The sequence below is a fragment of the Eupeodes corollae genome, chromosome 1 (assembly GCF_945859685.1).
Source record: "Eupeodes corollae chromosome 1, idEupCoro1.1, whole genome shotgun sequence".
Lineage (NCBI taxonomy): Eukaryota > Metazoa > Arthropoda > Insecta > Diptera > Syrphidae > Eupeodes > Eupeodes corollae.
Window position 1 is genome coordinate 188,915,539 of NC_079147.1, and position 23,512 is coordinate 188,939,050.

The 23,512-nt window shown below is 35.4% G+C and overlaps 1 protein-coding gene across 3 annotated transcripts in view; it reads left to right on the forward strand.

The window, feature by feature from the left end:
- LOC129938510 (protein sickie) overlaps positions 1–23,512 on the forward strand; it is a 518,418-nt gene that overhangs the window by 99,183 nt on the left and 395,723 nt on the right. For all 3 annotated transcript variants that reach the window (XM_056046122.1, XM_056046123.1, XM_056046124.1), the window contains exon 3: positions 22,458–22,628. In XM_056046122.1, the coding sequence (XP_055902097.1) occupies positions 22,458–22,628 (171 nt within the window). The remainder of the gene's footprint in view (positions 1–22,457; positions 22,629–23,512) is intronic.

Genomic DNA, 23,512 nt, shown 5'->3' on the forward strand with positions numbered 1-23,512 from the left:
TTTGATGCACTTTTTTCTCAGAAACGCGGCCACTTTGTGACGTCAGATGAAAGTTTCTGTTATCACCTTTACCAAGACTGTCTACAATTTTAATATCAACTGGATTCCTTTCAGGCCAAAAACTAGTCCTGAGTTCTTAGAATGTATTGAAATACTGAATATCATGATTGTTCAATTGATGAACAAACCAAAATCAAAAATCAAGGCTCTGAGACTTTCTGCTTCCACTTTTTTTAAGAGGTTTGAGTGCCTCTGTGCCAAAATCAGAAATCAAGGCTCTAAGACTTTCTGCTTCCACTTTTTTTAAGAGGTTTGAGTCCCTTTTACTAAGCACCCAGGTCTTGAATCCATTCATGAGTACTGGTAGAACCAGAGTCCTGTACAACAGCAGCTTAGAAGATTGTCGTTGTCCATAATAGATGTTAATTATTGTGGAACGTATTTTTATCGCCCACCTAAGGTAAAAAGGGTCTTATAGGTATTGTCCAAAAATAGTTTAAGCGTATGGGGCTATCTGATTTTGTATCTGATTTTGTAAAATAGAAGAGAGAATCTTATAGCCGGTATTCAACAACGTGATACCTCTATAGTTGCTGCATGTTGTGACATCTCCTTTCTTGTGTATGGGAGATACAATATCTTTTCACCAGTCTTCTGGCATTTCTTCGCATGCATTACCATATGGGCTTCTTCTTAAAGTAGTGAAGCCTTCACTTCTTTAGTAAGCTGACCGTTTTATACCCCTGCAGGATAGGTATTCAGATTTCCCTCTCCGTCCTTGCAACATGTGGAGCGTGGAAGGATTTGTAGAACTTTCGCGACGAGTGCTGACCTAGCTCGCAGCACTGTCCAAGTTCAACGATCAAGTTCTTCTCCCAGGTTAAATTTGTCTGTCTGTGAAGCCGTTTTCTGTTCTTCTGAGCTGTTTGTATTCTTCTTCGTGCACACCTTCTAAGGGTTTTTTGCATTGCTAGGTATGCAATTTTCTTACGTTTAGTCACTTGTTTGCATTCACCTTTACTACAGTTATTGACATGTACCAAAATCAAAATTATTTATGAAAAAAATGTGATTTTGAAAATAACTTGGTACAATTTGGAAGGCTTCAATCTATTCATGTTGAAATGCCAAACTAAAAATATATTTCTTGGCAGAACCTATAACTGATTTTTGGTTAAGAAAACAACTTACATATTCTATAATTAACAGAAAATCGGTTAAAACCGTTTAGACAATCCTGAACATTTGCTCAACTCCTACGAATAATAGTTTGATTGAGATATTCTAATTACTAACATAGTCATCAGCCTAACAGATGATATGTCAACTAAACTATAAGCGGGAGACAGTCCAGGCACCGTTCATTATTTCCACGATTCTAGATTAGCACCACAGGGCTTCAGGTGTCGTGGTCTAAGCCGTCTTTTCGGTGCACGATAAAATAGCCTCAATTGTACCGCAAAGGACGTTCCAAAAGGGTTCTTTTTCGCTCTAGCGATACTACGTGCCCAGTCCATTTGAATCTACCAAGTCTTATCTTTGTGGCTATATCACCTTCTCTGTATATTTTGTATAACTCATTGGAATTATTCCTCCAGAGAAGACCAACTACTAGTGCTTAATTTTACCATGCCTCATCTTGAAACCCTTATCAACCTAGGTATGTGTGATTTCTTATAGATAAAGGTTCCATACAAAATATATAAGTTGAAGACCTTTTTCAACAAACAAATGTCCAAAGCCAAATCCTGATGATAGAATTTGTACAACTTGGTATTAAAGTGACTTACAAATTTCAACCATTTCTGTACGCTGTTACCTCGGTAATGTCAGGTCTGGAGGTGACCTGCGTCAATTCTCCTTGTTGATTCTTCGTAAGAGTCCTACATGCAATAACAGAAACTTTAAGGGCACAGATACGGATTGAGCTTAGACCTCTAGCATGACACGTAAAAATCATCATGCCCAACAATCAAGTTGTTTTTCTAGCATTACAAATGTTGTTGTTCCTTTTCCTTTTTTTAATTTCAACTCATTTTCTTACTCTCTCTTAAAAGAAAACAAACTCAGAAAATTCGAGTGAGTAGAAGATGCACAAAATTTCCCCCATTTTCTCACTCAATTCCCATAATATCACTGTGGGCTGCCCTATTTTCTCCCAAAGATTTCCCTCCTGAATTTTCCCCCAAAAAATAGCTCAAAAGATCATTTTCCTCAGTTAGTATCTCGCGATCCTTCAATCTTATACAACGTTAAAACGCACTCTTCCTAAAGTTCGTTCGGAAAAATACTTTATTTTCTCTTTTTTCTTGAAAGAATCAAGATCGTGTCTCGAGAAAGACGGCACCCTACACAGATCAACGCACGGTCACTGCAAAAACCAATTTATTACCCATACCGTGCCGTGATGTTTATATCTATAGATATACTTTATCAGAGAAGCTATTAAGACTTCAAGTCCGATCGTTTGTTATGTGTGCGAATATATATTTCCGTAAAGTTCTTTCTTAATTAATCCCGAAAAATGGGTTAATTAAAAAAGAAGAAATAAATAAAAAGAAAAGCTCTCAATAAAAATCAATCTAAAAGTGCATAAAGTCGGGGCAGAAGTATCTTCGAGAATACCACCAAGTAGAATGTATCTCTTGATAGAAAGATACAAAAATAATATCTTCAACTAAAGTGCGTTCATTGATTAGGAAAATGAAAATTAAAATTCAATGGGTTTTTCGGAATAAGTGCGCATAATATTAGATAAATATTTACTTTATTTCGGGAGCCGTTTTTGGTGTTTTCAAAAACTCTACAATTAGTGGCGTCTGGAGTTTTTTTTTCTACTATAGAAAAATATTTCCACATTAGAAAAACAAAGCTTCTAGTGGATTAAGATACTACGAGTATCTACATCTGTTTAGTGTTCAAAAAGTTTTGGTTTTAAAAAAACAAAAAGAAGAAAACATCTTGAAATTGATGTTCGCGTGTATATTATCTATTTATGGAATGTTTATCGTATGCGGTCGTCATTTTTCGGTCTTTGGGGAACACCTATGCAGACGTATAGGCCCATAAACTACATCATCGAACGTGCTTATCGTCTCAATCATTAGGCTTATATAGATACAATTTTTGATGTAACAAAAATGAATAATTCAAGTTGAAAGTATCTATTAGTACCTTTACTGGAAAATGTGGTATTTTTGGGTGAAACTAATTTTTTTTTTGTATGTCTTCGTTTTCAACCCCTTTTTCTGTTCCGATAGCATTTCTCTTCCCCACAGAAGGATTATAGTACTGATACTGAGTCATGCGGTATGGCGGTTGTGTGGGGGATTGTATGGTGTGTTGTGTCGGAACAGCTGTCGTGTTGTGTTGCGGGTGTTGGGAAATCCTAAGTATTTCCCGCCTTTCCGATGTCTGCCTTATTGCCTCATAGATGATGAAATGTTACCTTTTTGGAGCTGAGACTAGGGGGGGATGAAAAATCATACCTGAGTCAACAGTTTTTATTATTTTTTTTTTCGTTCTTTGTAATTTATTATTATTTCTCCAACGAGAAGTTAGAACTTCTTCGATTTTATTTCAATGCAGAAGGGTTGATATTTCAACTTCTTTAAGAAAAGTTTCCTTCTTCTGCTCTTGTTGGGGGTTTTTACTTTTCTTTTTTTTGTAAGGTTTCCGGGTTTATTTTTATTCTCTTCCGTACACGTTTTTGAGTATATTGGGATGAAATATTGTTGGTACAATTGATTTTTATTTGGGAGCACGTCTTCGTCGTTTTCGAAGAATAAATACTAAGTTATGTGTGCGTAGATATGAAGTTGTCCTTTGGGGGCCAGCATTCATTCAACCACACCAACCATCTTTTTACCCTTTTTTGCCACCATCAGAGTAAAAAAAAGTCTCAAATGAAAAGCACTTTACGTTTTCAATGTATAGTTTGAAGTATTTTTTTGAATTTCATTTTTGAAAAGGGTTATGAATGAGCATCTAAATTTCGTGTGTATTATTTTTGTAGCTATTTTTTAGTATGTACCTTTTTTTGATAGTAAAAATGTCTAATGGAATTAGAGGAAAAACTTTTTGCTTATATTTTCGTTTTATTATATTTTATTTTATTTTTTCAAAACCAACAAAAAATTGCTGAAGATAAATCATTTTTGATTAAATTGAGTTGTACATGCTTCATTGAGAGATAGGTATCTTTGTTATGTAGATACAGAAGTTGGTAACATGTGTTTCAATTTGAAATGGGAGAAGAATTATTTGAGGTGATGCGTCATTTTTTTTGGTTTTTTAAGGGATGTAAACATTCATTAGTCATGTTTTTTTGTCTATATAGAGATTTAGAATATTTTTCAAGAGTTATAAGAGAGTTACGTGATTTTTTGTTCACTGTCAGATTAATATCAGATAAATTGTTAAATAGGGTGTTTTTTTTGTGGGTGAAAGCTTTTTTTTGTTGATTTGAAGGTGTGAGAAATTACTCTGACAGTTAACATTTTTCTTCTTGAAAAACAGAAACGAATTATGGAATAAATTGAGTTTTTTTTATCAAATTGAAAATAAAGATGGTATATTCTTCTGGTTCTTATTTTTTCGGCTTTAAGGGAAAACTTTATGCGAAAGAACAAAGATTTACTTTAATATTAAAGAAATGTTGATTTAATAAATTTAAAGAAACTTAGATGATCCCAAATCACGTATAGAACCATTCTTGTGTGCGAGTTAATTTACGCCCAAACTACTAATCTGAGAAGAATTATTGCTATTAAAGGATTTGTTGAAGCTTCTAAGAATTTTACAAACATTATATAATTGCATGGATTTGTCGTCTGAGTGATTAACAATATAAAAGACTAACTGATTAACCCGGCTTCACCAGGGAGGTATTCAATAGATTTTTTGCGGAGCTGACACGGGAGCAAGCAACATAAAATTATCCGTGGGTAAAACAGGGATTAGTAATGTCAAGGCCTGCAACCTTCAGTGTCCTTATTCGTTAGTAGTCATCGGTATCCTGGGAATGAAAACGACTTGACCTTGGGCTGAGCTGGAAAGAATTTTAGCTTCAATAACGTTTCTCTGCATAATTTCGGTGCATTTAAATTCCTCATAAGTATTATTGGAGCCCCAATTTTCAAGTCCAGTGTATGCGGAGGAAGTCCTAATGGTATTCAAAGAATTCAAAAATTCAATTGGAATATCAATAGCATTATCTTGATCAGTCAGATTATCAATAAAAAGATAAGTCTGTTGATGTTTTTAAGAGCTAAAATCTCTCCTTCGCGTAAGCAACCATCCGTTTTCTCTGAAATTCAGGCTACTTGTGGGTAAACATTAGTTATTAATTCATCTTGTCCAGTGACGCTAGTTGTAAATGTTGGTTCTAGTAGTACTTCACCATCATTATTTAAAATATTTCCCTTTCCCATATCCAAAAGAGTTCTTAAAAATTGTGGTGCATTATTATCACCGTCCAAATGTACGCGCATATTTGTGGTCAATCTTAAAAGTTTGACAGAAGCCCACAGAAACGACGATCTTAGGCAAGCATTTACCTTATCACTTTTTGTAGCTCTTGGTACAGCTTGCCGAAAATCGCCAGCGAACAGTATCATAATACCTCAAATCGGACGTTCTAAATGTACGATCCAGAGCTTCAGGCCTACCTTTATTAACCATAGTCGATTCACCACTTAATTGTTCTCAAATCAAACATAGTCGATTCGTCCCACACAATAAACGTCGTTTCCTTAAGAACTTGAACCAGTGAATTGGAGCTAGTGAACTTTGTTTTTAGATACTACAAAATGAAAGCTCTTGGCTTTGCAAATCGAAAGTCAATTTGAAGATTGCGTGAGCTGTTTTTCAATTCTGTAGCAATGTTGCAGCAATCCCAGATGGTGCTACTGCTATACTAATGCAATTTTTCCTTGCATTCTAAATTAAGCGAGCAAAAGATTGATCAAGAACGTTTTTCCGTTCCCGCCAGGTGCATCAAAAAAGTACATTTTACCAATGTTCTGCATCACGTTGTCGATTATAATGTTGTATGAAAGTCGCTGGTCGTCGGTTAGTTTTTGTTCATTTTCTTGAATGAAAATTGAAAGTTGTTTGCATCATACGTTTTTTCTGAAAGATAATTTCTGTCCTGAAGAAATTGTCTGTCACGTTCTTCAATCCGTGTAGGAGATGCCATATCAAAGTCTGATATCATTCCTCTTTAGGCTATTTGAATGCACGACAGAAATTGGACTTGGTATTCATATTTCCTATCGAAACGTGAGATCAATGAGTCAGTGATATTTGGATTTTGTATGTATAGATACAAAATTATTAACTTACATTACTGGACTGAATCTGATATCCGAATATTCTTAGATAGTCAGACGACTATCAAATCTCTGGGTTCTGTCGCTACAAACTCTATGATAACCCATATCTCTATAGGAGATGGAAAAACAGTTGAATATTCAGCTTTGCTTGGTGCCGGGCCATAGAGACATTCCAGGTAACGGTAAGGCAGATGGACTTGCCAGGGACCGTACAGTACAACCCATTATACCACGCTTGGAAAACTCTGGCGCACCATTCGCTACTTGTAAACTGTTGCTAATGCAGGACGCTATGAAGAAGCCAAACACCAGGTGAAAAAATATCGCCACGTGTCAGGTCACAAAACATCTGGCCAACACTAGATTTACAGCGATAAAGGTCTTGCTATCTCTGAGCAGTAGTACCCGTGGAATGATGGTTAGTGCGTTGGACTGTCATTCCAGAGGTCTTGGGTTCGATCATTGCCTATGCCATCTAAAGTTTTTTTTTCAATAGAACTGCCTCTTGCCAGGAATTGACAAATTCTTGTCATGAAAAGTGCTTTCTCAAATTTTCTGTTCAGATTCGGATAAATCTGTAGGTCCCCTCCATCCCTGACAACAGTACTCGCACACAGAATTGTTTGAGAGTTGTAAGTCACAAACCCTTAGTTCCCAACGGACTGTTCCCGCACTAAATTTATCTCTAAGCACATCGCATATAAGCTCGATAATAGGTGTCATAACCGGGCACTGTCTAATGTGACTAATGACTTTTGCAGAAGCTGTATGGATGAGGAAGAGGAGGAAACAGTTCTTCACCTTCTCTGTTTATGCCCTCCTATGGCTCAAAAATGCAAGAATTACCTAGGAGAATTCTTCTATAACGATCTAAGAGATCTAAATCATATTTGCATAATCAACTAATCAACATCTCAAGTTTCGTAAGGGACTCAAACTGCTTTCATTGAGCTCACGAGAAAGCATCAAGATTCATGTGGTATCACAATAGGCCATAAAACTGGCTTAAGTTTGTCCTATTCCATCACAGACAACCACTTTAACCTAACACTAACCTTATAACTTTAATACATCGATTTTCTGTAAGAGTTCTAAAAATTCATTCATTATTTGAAAGAAATTATCTGCTCAGCTTATGCCTTCTTATTTCCCCATGTATCGGGAAAAACCTCTTCGCGGTAATTTTTCTTGGATAATATAAGAAGATCTTCTCGGTGATATTTATAGTTCAAATTTATAAGCTCTCCTCTTAGCCGGAGGATGCAAGAAATTTGTTGTACAGTGTAGCTATCATGGAAATTATTTCTTTCGCATAGGTCGTAACCTACTCTAGTTCGTACGGATCACTGAACTTGGCTTGCTGTATACTATAACTGAACTAATATTGATTTGCATGAAGAAGGGTTGCTATAGATAAGATCCACATCCACTAAGTCAGCTGATTCCCTCCAATCTTGTAACACTCCCGAGTATATTTTAAACCATTGCGTAACGCTTCAGCCATACCAAACTTGATTTGATAATCTTGTACAGATTTTACATTGGTGTCGAATGCTGCTTTGATATCTATGAACAATGCGAGAAGTTGTTTATCCTTCGATTTAAACCAGTCGGTAATTGAGCACGAAGACCGAAGGTATGCTCAATAACTTATTATGGAGTACCTCAGGCGAAACGCAGCTTAAAACTTACTGAGCAAGATATTGACGTCGATACACTTATTGAAACTTTTTAACATAAAGGATATACAAATCTTGGTGGAGTTCAAAAACGATGTTACTATAAAACTCTTCGGATTCTCGATACTACCTTTTTTGTGAATTGCGAAGAGTAGTGCATCATTCAACTGAACAGATATTTCTTTGTTTACATTTTAGGTATCACTGAGAGGGATTGAACTCAAGAGTTCTGGCACGACCAACACATTACGAACACTGCTTCTAACTAGAACTCAATAATAGACATGAATTTAAAATAAGTTTCAAGACCAATTTAATAATTTATACATTAAATGATTGTATTTTCTTAATAAAATTAAAAAAGCATTGGGTAATAACTTCGAAATATTGGTTCCACTGAGTTTTTAGAATTCAATAAGAAACCCATGTCCAACAGTTGTTACAGCTGCAAAGTGACTTTGTAAGATCTTCAGAAATATTAATTCAATTTAATTTCTCAATTAAAGTCGTACTTGGTATTTTATTTCCTTCAATTGGTTACCTGTTTTTTTCGTAAAAACTCAAATCATTTAATTCAAGCGGTAGAGAATTATAAACTCAAAAAGAGCTTATAATAAACTGACGCTCGGGTGTCTTACAATTAAAGCATGGAATCAGGACATTTAGCGAATAGTTTTTAATTAATTATCGATCAATAGTTTCCAAGTCTTCATTGTAACATGCTAATTGAGTGTCGCTGTCATACATTCGTACCGAACAATGTGTAGCTAACTCAGGCAATTTGTTAACGTGCAATGGAAAAAAGAAAGGTGGTAAATATAGACCCTTATGGTACACCACTGTTTACCGGGAGAATTTGTGACCTTTGTTTGTTGAATTCAACAGATTGTTCTCGACTTTTTATACGTTAATACAAAAGTTTTCCTGAAGAGAACGAAGAGCTAAATTTACCATATCAAAGAGTTTTTAAAAATAAAGCAGTATTATGAAAGTGGTTTTTTGTCCAAGGCAATTTATTTTCTAATATCCACTGTAACGCTTTTGAAAATGTTTGACGAAATTAGTAATGTTGAAATTGGTACAAATTGTCCTCATTTTCATGGTTTGGTATAGGAATTGTACTGTTCATTGGCAAAGGGAATTCAGATGTTGGCAAACTGGTGTTCAGAAAAGAAAGATGCATGTTATCAAGTCTATGGCATCTTATTTGATTGCAAACAGTCACAAGCAATCACATCTTCATCAGTGATAAATAAACTACAGAACTTCGGGATAAAGATCGACTTCTTGAAAAAAGTTTGCAGTCTGTCAAATTTGTGGTTATTGTAGAGTTTGAAACGAATGTTTTATTGCATTTGTATTAAGTTCTTCAGGTAATCCACCATCAACCTTTGCAACACTGATTTTTCCATAATTCTTCTATACTTGCTTACCTTCAAGAAAAATGTTTATGCAAGCTCAATGCAGTTGAGCTTTAGCTTTTCATATTTTTTGAATAGTTTTGTTATATGAAAAACTATGAAAATTGTTTGTATGGAACATTCTGCAACGCTTAAGTAAATGTATTTATGTTTTCAATTTAAGCTGGATTATTGCTTCTTGGAATTAAAATCTTTCAAAATAAATGTTCATCATAAAAGTACTTTCTCAATATACCTTATTAAAGGGTTTAACTTCAGGCGTACAAATAAATATAAGCATGATGCTTAGTCTCTTAGGTATTTTTGTAAGATAATCAACTTCTCGGTTAACTTGATTTACTTATTTCCTTGAGACTTCTTAAATTGATTAAGAAACGCAATTTTAGACTCATTTACCTTGTAACAACCATAAAACCAGCACCACGGCCTTCAAAGCCTTATAAAAGCTTTTAAGATTAAAATTATTTTTCAATTATGTAAAACCTAAAATATTTAAGTACATAACCATTAACTCAGTCACATGCTTTCACAAATTATATTTTCCAATATAAAATAAAATAAAATTAAAAAGCATCCTAAGAATATGCAATGTGTTGCCAAAGAATTTTAATTTCTTATTATGAGTGGTGACATAAAGAATGATGATGATCATGCCTTCGGGAATTCAAAAGCGTGTAAAATTCCGTCAAACATAAAAATCAACTCAAAGTCGAACGAGATTCTTAAAAAAAAAAACATGACGAAACCCCATCTCTTCATAGACCATTTTTTTTGTTGCATATCCTTGTGCTTGGGGTAGATTTTTGTTTTTAATACCAGATGCCATGTTATGTAGCATGCCAAAAGTTATGTTCACATCACAAAAATATCGTATTCACATTTTTGAATAGAAGCATGTTAAGCATGTTATATGACCTCCATGGTCCCCAATATTCATCCATCTTTCCATATTCACATCCTCCTCCTTTCAATCCATCTCAAGACATCACAATCGACGGGGGGTATAAATATTTTCGTCATATCAACCCTCTGTTGTTAAACTTTTATTTATATTTAGATAGCTCGTCGTGTAAAAGAGAATTGTGGGTGGGTATGTCTTATATTACCCATCGTATAACATCATCAACCATCAGAAACACTTATGGTAGACTTCGTCATATTGGCTTTTAAGCAAATTGAATTCGACGACACCAAGCAAGCAGCACTAAGAGTTTTATCGGACGACTTAAGTATTCTAGGTGAGTAGCGAAAACTGCGCCAAGCCATCGTACGCCGCGCCCGCGCCATAGCTATCGCCATCCACACCAAGCTGTCACTCTCCATATTGCACCGGATATCGAATGCCTTTATCTATATGTGTGATGGCTAGAGAACAACCCCATCGCTGCTATGCCAATCGAATCTAATATATTTTTATTACTTAAGATACGAGATGCTTCTAGAAAATGTATCCATCCATCTATCCTCCCTCCTCTACTCTTCTCTTTTAGAAAAAAACTGATGGCGAGGAAGATGGATGCTTTGATAACCAGCCCACCATCTTCCACATCGGATGGTGCGCTTCTTCCAATTTGGCCTCGTTTGGAACTTCAAAGTAGAGCGAGCGCAGCAAATTACTTCTTCTTCTTGTTCTTCAGCTCTCAGGAGTGGGTGTGTGCCATCAGATATACCCACTTCCTTTTTGATTTTTCCTTCTTAGGAAAAGCCTTCACCATCTGCTGATGGCTTCAAGTGAGATCTCTTCAGTGCGCTACTGCTTCCTGATGACGGAAAGGTAGAGGTTGTGAGGGTGGGAGATGAAGAAAGTCAAGGAAACACTTAACCTGGGTGTGGGGTGTTGTTTTCAAGTCTAAATTTGGGGGATGGGGGCAGATATCTACTTCGACTAATATGCCAATGATGACTGAAGTGTTTTCTATATACGCACAGGGCTATGATGTGGTGTCAAATGACACAACATAAGGGCAGATATTTCGGGGAGTTTCTTGGCACCGGATATCGGAAAATGTAGAAAGGCAATCGGATGGGACTTGTATTTTTATTTTATTTTCAAATCCAATTTGTTAAGGATGCTTTGATAGAAAACATGACTCCTCTTCCTTTCTGTCGCACACATAATCGTCTGTTAAATTGTTCTTCTACGTACGTTTATACATCCATACATACTCATGTATCGAGGGTATGATCGATAGAAGGGATGAATGAATATAATCTACATCTGTGACCAAATGAATTGCTGCTTCTTTTTTTTTTCTTCTGGGATGTGTAATCAATAAAATGATTGACCCTTATCTGTCTTCTCTGCGAACTTTTTTTTCGTTCAGTTTAGGCCCTCTATCTCTGTTTTACAGGGGTGTGTATGCGTTGGGGGTATATTTTGAACCTTTCTGGCGATGACGACGGCGGCGTCGAGATGGATGGCTGAATGGGCTAACATTGAATTTGAGGAGTAATTTGATTTTTGTAAAACGGTCAATGGACATCGGAAATTGTTTCGAAACAGATGGGTTATGATATATTAGACTGGTTTATTGGCAATGTAATTGGGTTTTCTTCTTTCTGTATTGGATTTGGCAGATGAAATAAGGGAAGAGCAGTGTGTGCGATTTATTTTGTTGTTGCTAATTTGCTGAAACGAATTGGTGATACTTACATAAATTGCAAGTCAAAGTCATGTACTTGGTGTTTTATAGGTTTGAAATTATCAGGAATAAATCTTAAGATAAAAACTTTTGATATTTGGGAGAACTTTTGAATTCCGAACAAAAAACTATTTTTTAAGACATTTACATATGTAAATCGTTTTTGAGTTTTTACTTCTTTCTGATTTTGATATTTTGCTTTCAAAGCACTCTTTATAATTTTTAATTGTTTTTCAATTTTATTTGTTGAAAAGTCAATACTTCTGAGAGGAAATCATAATTTCCTTTAAAATTTTAGTTCAGACGTTTTGAATATGGAATGTTATACTAAAATAGTGCCGAATTATCTCATTCTTTAGCTCGTCAATTGTTGCTGGCTTATCGACGTACACCTTTTCTTTAAAATACATTACAACACAAGACATTAATACAAGACAGAAGTACAGAAGAGAAACAACAACAGACAACAGCACGCGGTAGGTTTCGAGACGGTCCCCTATCTTACTACTAACCACTCTCACTGATGCTTGATTTTTTCATGGGATGGGAACCGAAGCTTTTTCTTTAAAATAACCCCAAAGAAAGAAGTCCAAAGGTTTCAAATCAGATGATCTTGGCTGCAATTTGACTTTACCATCACGTGAGATAACACGGCTAAATTTGTGTCGCAAAAAAGCTATTTTTGAGTTAGTTGTTAGCAAGTGGCACCGTCCTGTTGAAACCACAACTATATTTCCCGATTCGGGCCAAAAAAAGTTCATAATCATCTCACGATAGTGAACACTATTCACACTAACTGCTTGATCGGCCTCATTTTGGATAAAATAGGACCTAATGGTGCTCCAGCCCATATACCTCACCAAACAGTCACCTTTTGCCCTTGTCATTTTTTGCTTTCATTTTGACCATTGGCGACACTTATAATGGTCAAGAGGCTTTAGATCTTTAGTCAATTGAACCTTATAATTTTAATCAACAAAATTTTAAATCTTGAATGCTTAGATCTCTTACATCGATTTTCTCGTTTAATTTTGCCACTTTATATATTTTTCCACTTAAATATAATTCCGAAATCTTATTGGTTTCGGAGATTGCAGAATTTCCTGCTTCAAAAAAAGTTTGTGTAAATGCAAAATTTTTCTACAACTATGACAAATTTTCTTTGCGTTGAAGATTGTCTGCTTTTATCAGTTCTATACCTTAAGTTATTTTAACCGGCCCGATTAGTTAATGTGAAAATTTCAACATTTCTCGACTGCTCCAATATTTTTAGAAAGCGAATTTATCAATAAAATTTAATAATACAAATTGCCTTTATAGAAAATTGGTAGGTATAAAACGGTGACTTCTAATCCATAAAACAGTTTCGCTTGTCGTTCGGACGTAGAATTTCAACCGCAACGTGTGTCAAGCTCATTTAATTACGATCTCGACATCATTGTTCAATGGAGAGTTATTGACCGTGTAGAATTTAATACTTCAAAAACTCAATGCTGTCTCCTGCCCTTCAAGAGTAACCCACACCCGATGCCGCTATCTACGAGTGGCACTTGCACCCAGGCATCAATTTCCAGTACTCGGTATGTGTGTCACAGATCACCTCTTATGGAATGGTCACGTATTTGGTATTGCCAAAAATGCTGCTATGTGCTGAGGATTTCTTCGATGGTACAAGAAAATTTTCACCCCTTCTGATCTGGCTGTAATTTACAAAACCTTTATTCGTCCATTTTGAATATAATTCACATATTTGGGCGGGTGCCCCTTAATAGTGTTCTGTAGAATTAACCTGCTGTATTAACCCCACAAACAACTCGGGTGTAATACTCACACTTTTAGGAATGCTCATCAGTCTAACTTTCAGCTCAATTTTCAATTTACCCAATTTTGGATTTCCCTATCAATTTGATATTCAAAACTTAAGCAATAATGTGAATCCGTATCTCCTATTTAATCCTTCTTAATTTACCTATGCTAGCACTTTTTTTAAAGTTTAATCATGTTAAGGATTTAATAACCCCTTGAGTGCCTTAAAAAATAAATATTTGTATTACGAGAAAAAATCATATGACCTCCAGAAAAGTTTCTTACAGCAAAAAATAACGTTTTTAACAATTGGTAAAATAAATTGATAATAGTACCCTTGGCGGGCGTGATGGTTAAAGTGTGTAGGACTGTCATGCCAAAGGCCTTCTGTTCCATCCCTGATTGTGTCATCTAAAGTTTTTGTTTTCACGGGTGCTGATTCTTCCGGGGAAGAAGTAAGAGTAATTCTTGTCATGAAAAATGCTTTTTGAATTAAGCCATTCACACAGGAATGCTTGAGAGTTGTTAGTCACCAGGCCTTATTTTTCTACAAGCTATTGCTTGTGATTTACTTTAGAAATATACTTACTTACTTACTTAAGGTGGCGCTAAGGTCTTGTGTGAACTAGGGCCTCACCCAACAAATTTCTGCATCTAGCTTGGTCCCTAACTAGATGTATCCAGTTTCGCGCTCCAAGTTATGTGAGGTCACTTTCCTTTTCTGCGCTCCACCTGATCCGCAGTCTTCCTCTACTGCGCTGTCCTGTGGGTGTAGGGTACAGCGCATCACCTTGTCTTAAACATTTTTTGACATCGAAAGGTTCTGTTAAGTTGTTTTCAACCTTTATGAAGCAGAGTGAATTCTCCATGGTCATCCTGCACAAACAGACGAGTTTGGCAGAGATGCCAAAATTAGACAAGGATCTATACAGCTCGTCCCTGTAGATGCTGTCATATGCGGCCTTATTCTAAAACCACACTGATAAGGAACTATCAGGTTGTAGACGATGAGCGTAAGATGTTCACACATTACGACAGAGAAGATTTTATAGGCGATGTTAAGTAGACTCCTCTTTAGTTGCTGCAGTTTAGAGGTTCTCCTTTTTTCAGGATCTAACATGCTTTCTTTCGACCATATCTTACAGATAAGTTAGTGCATGGTCCTAACAACTTATCTTCAGCTGCTTTAAAGAGCTCGGCATTTAAGCCATTCGCTCCAGCGGCTTTATTAAAATTCAGCTTGGATATGGCAATCTTGACTTCGTCTAAGTCGGGAGGACGGGATTATTGGCTTTTCTTCGAAATATACTAACGGCTCTTTTTCCTTTCGAAATCTTCGTCTTCCATTCCATTTCGTGATTTTAACTTTAGTAAAATATGAAATTCCTTCAATTGTTTCAATACTTAAAAATTAACTAAATCATTTTAGTAAACTTGGAGAAATGACTTCAAAATGAACATTTGGCGTATTGGTACTTTAAAGGGCATTAACAGTAAGTTTTTAGTTCCGGTAGCGCGTCCCACAGTATTTTTTTTTCTAGTTGAGTTTTGAAAAGTTCAAAATATTTTTGACAATTATATTTTTATAACTTTTCGAAACACAGAACTTACATTTTACTTTCAATGCTTAGTAACAATCGATACGATAAATTGTTGATTTATTTTGAGCGGAATCGAAAGTCTAATTCTGGAGGATTCTAGATATGGGATATGTACCATTGAATATCTGATAGACAAAGTTTATTTTGTTCAGCTCTCTTCCTGTTTCAAAATGTTAAAAAAAAACAATACTTGCTTCGAAAACTTAAATAAATTTCAAGCATTTTGGGAACTGTCAAATAAAACCTTGAAGCTGTCACATTTCATTCTTTTTAAACTATATTGGGTTTACTTTTTTTTTTGGAAACTATATAAAATTGGTTTCTAGAAGAATTCCAAAATATTTCCGATAGCAAGAGAGGTTACATAAATTTCCCTCTGTCTATCTTCAAACCTAAAGACTAGAGATATTTGCATTTTGCTGAGTTTTTCTTTCCAATATCCTTCTATTTATTTTTCTTTCAGACTTAAGCTCGTCGATAACGCAACGTCCACCCTTCTCTAGAAAATTTTAACCATGACATCAACGTAATTCAACGATAGACAATTTATCTTCTCAACTCAGGTTTGGGTTCAGATTCCAATATGTATGTATGGTGTAGATAAAACCAAAACCCCATAGCCACAAAAATTCTGATTTTCTGATCAAAAACCAACATCACACTTTTCGACACATCCCAAATTCAGCGACTATAACGACGACGATAGACAAAAATTGATTTACTAATGGAAATTTCATACATAACTTAACTTTGACCCTAATAAGGACGTATAACATCAGAGACAGAGATCTATCTTTGCTCTGGAACCCAGAAAGAACCAGAAACCCCGATAAATACACCAAGGCTTTGCTTTGGTTTAAATCGTCCTCCGTATTTTACCTGTTAGCTGTGAGGATACTATAGGTTAGGTTAGATACACATTTTCGTATGAGAAAAGATGCTGAATTGCTGACAACACTATGAATTCAATTAGGAAGCAAACCAAATGATGGAAATAAAAATTATTCTAGCTTAAAATTTTCTAGCTTTTGATGGTGATGTTGATGATGGTGGTGGAAATGGTGCTGGTTGAGTTATTGTGGGTGGTTGTACCCTTATATTTTATCCTGTTCGTCGATGTCGATGTACCTATAGCTATTTGATGTGAGAAGGGTAAATATTTATTAACTGTGAGTGGTTTGGTTATTTTTTGTTTTGAAGAGGGGGGTTTTAACAGAAAAGGTTAAAAAGGGGACGACAATTTTCATTTATTCATGAGTGAATAATTTCTTGTGATGATAAAAATATAAGAAGGAGTAAAAAGTCATGCGGGGGTTAAGTTCTACATATATAGCTTTGCTCTAGCGATAGACTTAGGTTGACATTTAACTTTTGGGTTAGGGGATAGATGTATGCTTTGATGGGGTATAAAATTGTTATATCGTTTTGTTTGGGTATATATTGATTGTATAAAGGTTGTACAAGATGACGACAACCTAAGGGATAAATTGTTATCAAGACAGCTCAATTGGTCTAGATACAAATTGAATATTACGTATTTTGTGATGCTAACAATTCATGAAAAATATGCATATTGGTGGAAATAGATACTTTCATCTGGAATAAGGTTTTTAATTTTGTGTTACCATTGTTTTTTAAAGAATAAAGAAATAAGCAAACATGAAAAATTAATTTGAATACGAAAATGAAGTGAAATAATACAATAAACTACAAGTTTTGAATATTTGAGTCCAAAATGTTGGGCGGGTGTGTTGGATATCAAGGATCAAATGACAATGTTTCAGCAAATGGATGTGACTATAAAAAGGTAAGAATAATTGTTAAATCTGAGAAATTGTAAAAACAATTTTGGAAGAAATTAGATTAAAGTACTTCGATAATGGAGTACTGTTCAATCTTCTTCTAGAATAAGCTTATTTCAGACTATAATTTACTAACATTCTTAACCATAGTATGGAAAGGAGTAAAGTGCGATATTTTATACTGTAACATGACTTGATTAAAATTATGCCCTGGAATGTAAGTAAGTGATGTTCTTTAGGTAAAATTTTGACGATAGTGCCTTTTCCTCAGTTAGTATTTGAATATAGTAATCTAAAAATTACTTTCATCTCAAAATGTCATTTTGTGCTATTCCTTAATGACAGTGACTTTTTTATTTTATACCGTACTTTATTTTGTTATCTGAGACTGTAAAACTGCACCCATAAAACATATCCATTTAGCTAGATGTTTCCAGTTTCGCACTTCAAGTTAGGTTAGATCACTTTCCACTTGTGCGTTCCATCTGATTCACTGTCCTTTTTTACTGCGCTGTCCTGTTGGCGTTGATTCGAAGAATTTCCGGACCGGTTCAAAGCGGAGCCTGGGTAGACAAAGTCCTTAAGTACATCAAAGTTGGGTTAAGGTCTGTTTGAGTCAATTTTTACCAGCTGTCTTTACCTTGTCCATATTCCCTCGGCATGAAGAGAAGTTAAAGTTGTTTTTATAACCAAAGCAGGTAAATGCTTGCAAGTCAACCCTAAAGATACAATCTGTAAGTCTATCATCGTTCCTTCTTAGGACCTTGGAAAGATAGATTGATATCCATTTAAGGGAAAGTATTGATACAAGATTTCTGTCTTCGTCTCCATCATAAAGAGTTCATTGTGGTTGCTTTCCTTGAAATCGAAGATGCCTTTAACAACGTGGACACATCTGCAATCACATCCGCACTCACATCCGCACCAAAATCTCTAAACGTAGAGAGTTCGCTTCGGGACTTAATTCACTTAATTCTGACTAACAGAATAATTAACTCAAAACTAGGCAATTCCTCTCCTCTGGAACCTAGAGGTGAATGAAATCCTAACTAGTCTGGATGTGGAGGGTTTCAGAGTGATAGCCTATGCGGACGATGACGTTGCTATAGCAGTTTCAGGAAAACATCTTAATATCCTAAAAGAACTCTTACAAAATGCCTTAGACAGACTCATACTTTGGGCTGATCGGTGTGGACTGGGAGTTAACCAACACAAACCCCGATTTAGTCTTATTTTCGAGGAGATACAAAATCCCATTGTCAACCCTCCATATATTAAAGGAATCCAATTAAAATTATCAGGTAAGGCTAAATGCCTGAGTCTTTTCTTAGAAAGATATACGACCCCATCAGCAGGTTCGATTGGCATCCAAATGGGGGCTCTATGTTTGGTAGGAATGTCTTCCTTAGCTACAACCTCGAGCTTCGCACCTGGCCAAGCTTCACCTAACCGGCTGACAGCAAGCTTGTATAAGTCACAATACCTCTGGTCTCCACAAACCATGAGTTTGACATGACCCTGATGCCAACCGCCATCGCTTATGGAAGCAGGTGGTCCTGGAAGCTCTCTCAAAATGCTTAAAAAGCCACGCGAGACCTTTACCTTGACCATCTGCCAACGATCAGCCGATATTGTGCCATCATCATCGCTCCTGTCAATGACCGCAACCACGACTTTTCCCTTCGTTACGTCACTGAAACTTGCTTCTTTAATAATGGGATTGAGTGAAGTGCCTCAAGAGACCTGGTGCTTGTTGCAGCAAGAAGACTGTTTGCCTCCAATGATGTATCAGAGACCTTTAGGATTCTCGGAGCTTGCCGCTTATGTTTGTATAGGCTTTTCAAAAGTTTTCCCTTTCCATTTCTGGATGTATTCTCAGTAGTAGTGGTAGGGCCATTATTCACAACCCTGCCACTCCTGGAATTAGGTATCGCTACCTTCCTACTCTCGTTGCTGCCAACAGCAGAGGAGGGTCCATGGATTGCCACTACTCCCTCCTCTGTGTTGGCCGCAGGGGATACGGCAACAGGCTTTGAGGCCAAACTGCCGCACGGTCTTGAAGGGAAACCGGTCTCATTATTCTTTTCTTTTTTGTTTATATTCATCTATGGTCCCACCAGTTGCGAATAAAGAGAGGTCGGTCTGTACAGAGATTAAAAATATAAGGCTAGTTATTCCGGAGGTCTTCAGGTACCCGGATACTCCGTTAGAGACTGAGTAATTTTTGAATTGGGCCACCAGCCAGGCTGGTCATTGGCACGGGTCGTTTAACACCTTAGATCCAGCCCAATGAAGATAAGAGGTATTTGGAAAGGAAGATATAGGGTTAGGAGTCAGTTGATGTTAAGAACATCATTCTGATATGTAAGAAAATGATTAGGATCGGTAAACAGTAATGTAATTGCTAACCTTGAGTGAGAAGGAGCACTGGAGAGGGAGCGCTGTCTAGCTTTTTCGCCATTACAACGTGGGAGGTGGGATGGGAGTTGGTGACATAAACATTGATGATTCTGGAAAGGTAGAGAAATAAGAACGTCCTTTAGTTTAAGTACTAATTTGGGGAAAAATCTCGAGAATCATTGACCTTACTCAGCTTCTACAAACTGTGACTTTTTTTGGATGCATTGGTAACTCTTGCAATGTTTCTGGCTGATATCGAATATCGATAATTCTTCTTACTTAAGTACCCATTGAACCAAAAATGAGGGTCGATTAAACTGACAATAAAATGGAAGAAGAGCGCGATGAACTTTCTTAACAGAGCACGCTTTTTGATAACACAACTCAATAATTTGCAAGCGTTTTTCGATTTTAAGAGATTGATGGTTAAATTATGGACCAAACTGAAGATGTTTGACAGTGAAACAAAACACGAAACATGCGTCAGCTGTTGCCAAAAAGATAAAAGCTAAAAAATCACCCTTTGTTTTCACTGTACTTGTACACTATATTTAATAAAAATTTAAAAGAAAACTTCTCAGATTAGTTTTAGTAACTAGTTTAAAAATTATTTCTGCTATTTCTTTAAAATAATTTTCAAAACTTCTTAAATTTTTTTTCAGAAAAATTCGGGTTTATGACCTTAAAGCTTTTTAAAACCAATCTAATACCTTTGAAGCAACGTTCATTGATTTATCTAATGACTTAGCATTTGTTCCTTAAATTTTAATATGTTCCATTTAACTCGAGTCTTAAGATGCAGGAAAACTAAGCTAACACCATATGGTTCCTATAGTTTCTTGTTTCTATGCACTAATTATGTTTCTCTTGCATCAATTAACGTTCTCCTAATGCCTTCTTAATATCCTTATTTTTGTATATACACATACACAGCATTCATCTATCTAGCTTAAACCCTTTCATTTCCAATTGAAATAGATTGAAAGATGCAGCTTAGTTCCACATGTTTATATATAACCACACCACAATATTTGTTTAAGAACAAAAAATTACGAATTAAGGAATCCTTGGATGGATCTAGGAGTTTATATAGAAGGTACACAAATGGGAATTTAATTTTCGATTAATCCAAGACTAACGATGCAACACCACATTGCGATTATAACCAAATATGAGATTGTTTACGCCATCTCCATTCAAAGTCCCTAAAGGAGAATATGTACAGATATAGAATTACACAAAAACAGGGAAAGGACTTCACAATATCCATACGATTGCCTTTGGAAGCTTTGAAAGCTTATAATAGCATATGCCAATCAGTGTCTTTCTCGTCATCTGTATTTAGGGAGGGGAGGGGTGTGTTGTTGTTTTTTTATTTACTTATTTGTTCAAGTCCATATATTCTGGCTTTTGTTTTTAGTCCTAGATGATGGTCATGGTGCTAGTTTTGTTGTTGTTTTTGCAGTTGTTTTTGTGTACTTCATCCCGTATGTACATTTCGAAAATTGAATATTTCTCCACAAAGGATCTAGAAATGTACGTTCAGTGCATAGTGTATCCTTTATCTATGTGAAGACTAAAAGAAGATACACTCTCGCTCTTATGCATTGCAAATTGAGATACATCTGTTTTTGAGTTGTTTTGAGTGCTTTTATATGCAGCAACAACAAAAAGGTCTTCAAGTTGCAGGTTGTTTTTGTGTGGGGAAGAAGTAGTGGGGAAGTTCTCTTAGCCCTTTTTATCTTATACCACTTTCTCATTTTGCTTTTAATGAAAAACAATCTCGATTATATCATCTTTTCTGTTAGAGAGGTACATCCATCAGATACTTTGTGCATCAAGGGTGTTGGTTTTGAGAATTTCATAAAATGCATTTATCTTATCTCCAAAGCCCAAGCAAGGGATGAAGAGTATAAAGGTTCTTAAAGGTTATGTTGATGGAACATTTTTGCTTGCTCTTGATGCAATGATGATGTGGCATCAACATCACTATTTTAATTTGTTGTACGAGTTTACCCTGCACCTATGTGCATATACCTCTACCTGATGTGGAGTTGAAGTGGTAAAAGGCATGATTGTGTATTTTATTCTTGACCACACACAAACAAACATTACACATCAACACACATCACAAAACATAACAACAAACATCCAATCAAAATTCTAACAAAATGTAATTATTGTTTGGTTTATCATCAACATCATATCCATATGAGTATGACCAACTTAGAACCTCATCAGAAGACTGAAAAATTTATGAAGCAAACTAGTATCTCAGTTTGTGTGTAAAGTGGATTTTCATAAAGATATTCAGAGAGTAGGTTACCAGAAATGAGTTTACAAATATTTTTGTTTGAATTCAGAATAAATTCTAAAATTTATTTGTTCCGGAATATATAGAAAAATTTCGTTTTCATCTTCAAAATTATTCCTTGGTCCAGGATATTGTAAAACATTTTTGAATCTTTTCCATTGATGGTCTTACCACTTTTTTGATAAATATTTCATTCAACTAAAAAGGTTTCTTTTTTCAATTCTTCAGGTCTCGATTTTATCTGAAACTAACGTCAACCATATTTCCACTAATTCCTTATTATTTGTGGTGTGCCTCAGGGAGGAATTTTCAGTCCACTTCTTATTATCTTCGATTTTGTATTTATTTTATTATTGCATGTAAACGTATTTATGATATTTTTCTGTCACAAACTTGTTTGTTTTACTTTCAAGACATTATATTAAGTTGTTCTCGATTTTTCTTGATTTCTTTCCAGATTTATACAGATTGGGCGAATTACTATTTAGATCGAGCGAAATCTAAGAAAAAAGTCACAGATTTATCGGCCGACTGCAGAGATGGATTACTATTAGCTGATGTTATTGAAGCTGTAACATCATTTAAAGTACCTGATTTATGTAAGAAGCCGAAAAATCAGCAACAAATGGTAAGTGATAATATTTTTAAAAACATGTTTTATACATTCTAGAAAATTAGGGAATATCCTTTTTTTACTGATAAAATTTTGAATGGGGAGAATTAACCCTTTTATTGAATTTTCTTGAAGTCAGAAACAAATATTAGAATATAACTACATTAAATATAAAGTGTGTTCTAATACATAGTCTTAAATAGATATCAATAGACTTCTTAACGCCTTTTAACTGAGTTACAGAGAGTCTTTAAGTGGTTTAGTCTTTGAAATAATTTTTACCATTTTTCATCAAATGTGATTGACTCAGAAAAGTTTTTTGTATGGCTTATCCGTGGTTTTAATTCGATAATAGCTGATTAGACTGCAGATAAAAAGTGTTGAAACATTCAACTCTTAGAGGGCATCTTCTAAATGACCACAACATTGTGAGACTTAATAAGATCATTTAAGCTATTTGATCAATTGAGCAACTGATTCACTTCGTCACATAACATCTACACCATAACTTGAAGCCCCATTTGACGGGCTTATTCTTTATGCATTGTTTCATAACATTATGTCCCTTCTATTTTATCATATGTTTGTCAATTGACAGCTGTCGGGTGCTGCTGAGAGCATTTTGAAATGACGTATATTAAAGTGTTCTAACACTGGCCAAATTTTGTACGGCTCTGTCATAATTTGAGGTATTTAAGTCTATGATCTTCTTCATTGTTGCAAAAATGCAAGTTCCTCCGTATATTTTCAAATCGAACTCTTGGTATTAGATTGGCTATGAAAGGTACTCCCAACTCCCATGTCAGGTTCTGTAGACTATAGTAATCCCTCAATGATGGGAAGATATGGTACCCCTTAACCAAATTTATGCCAAGAAATGCATTCATTTCACCACTTTC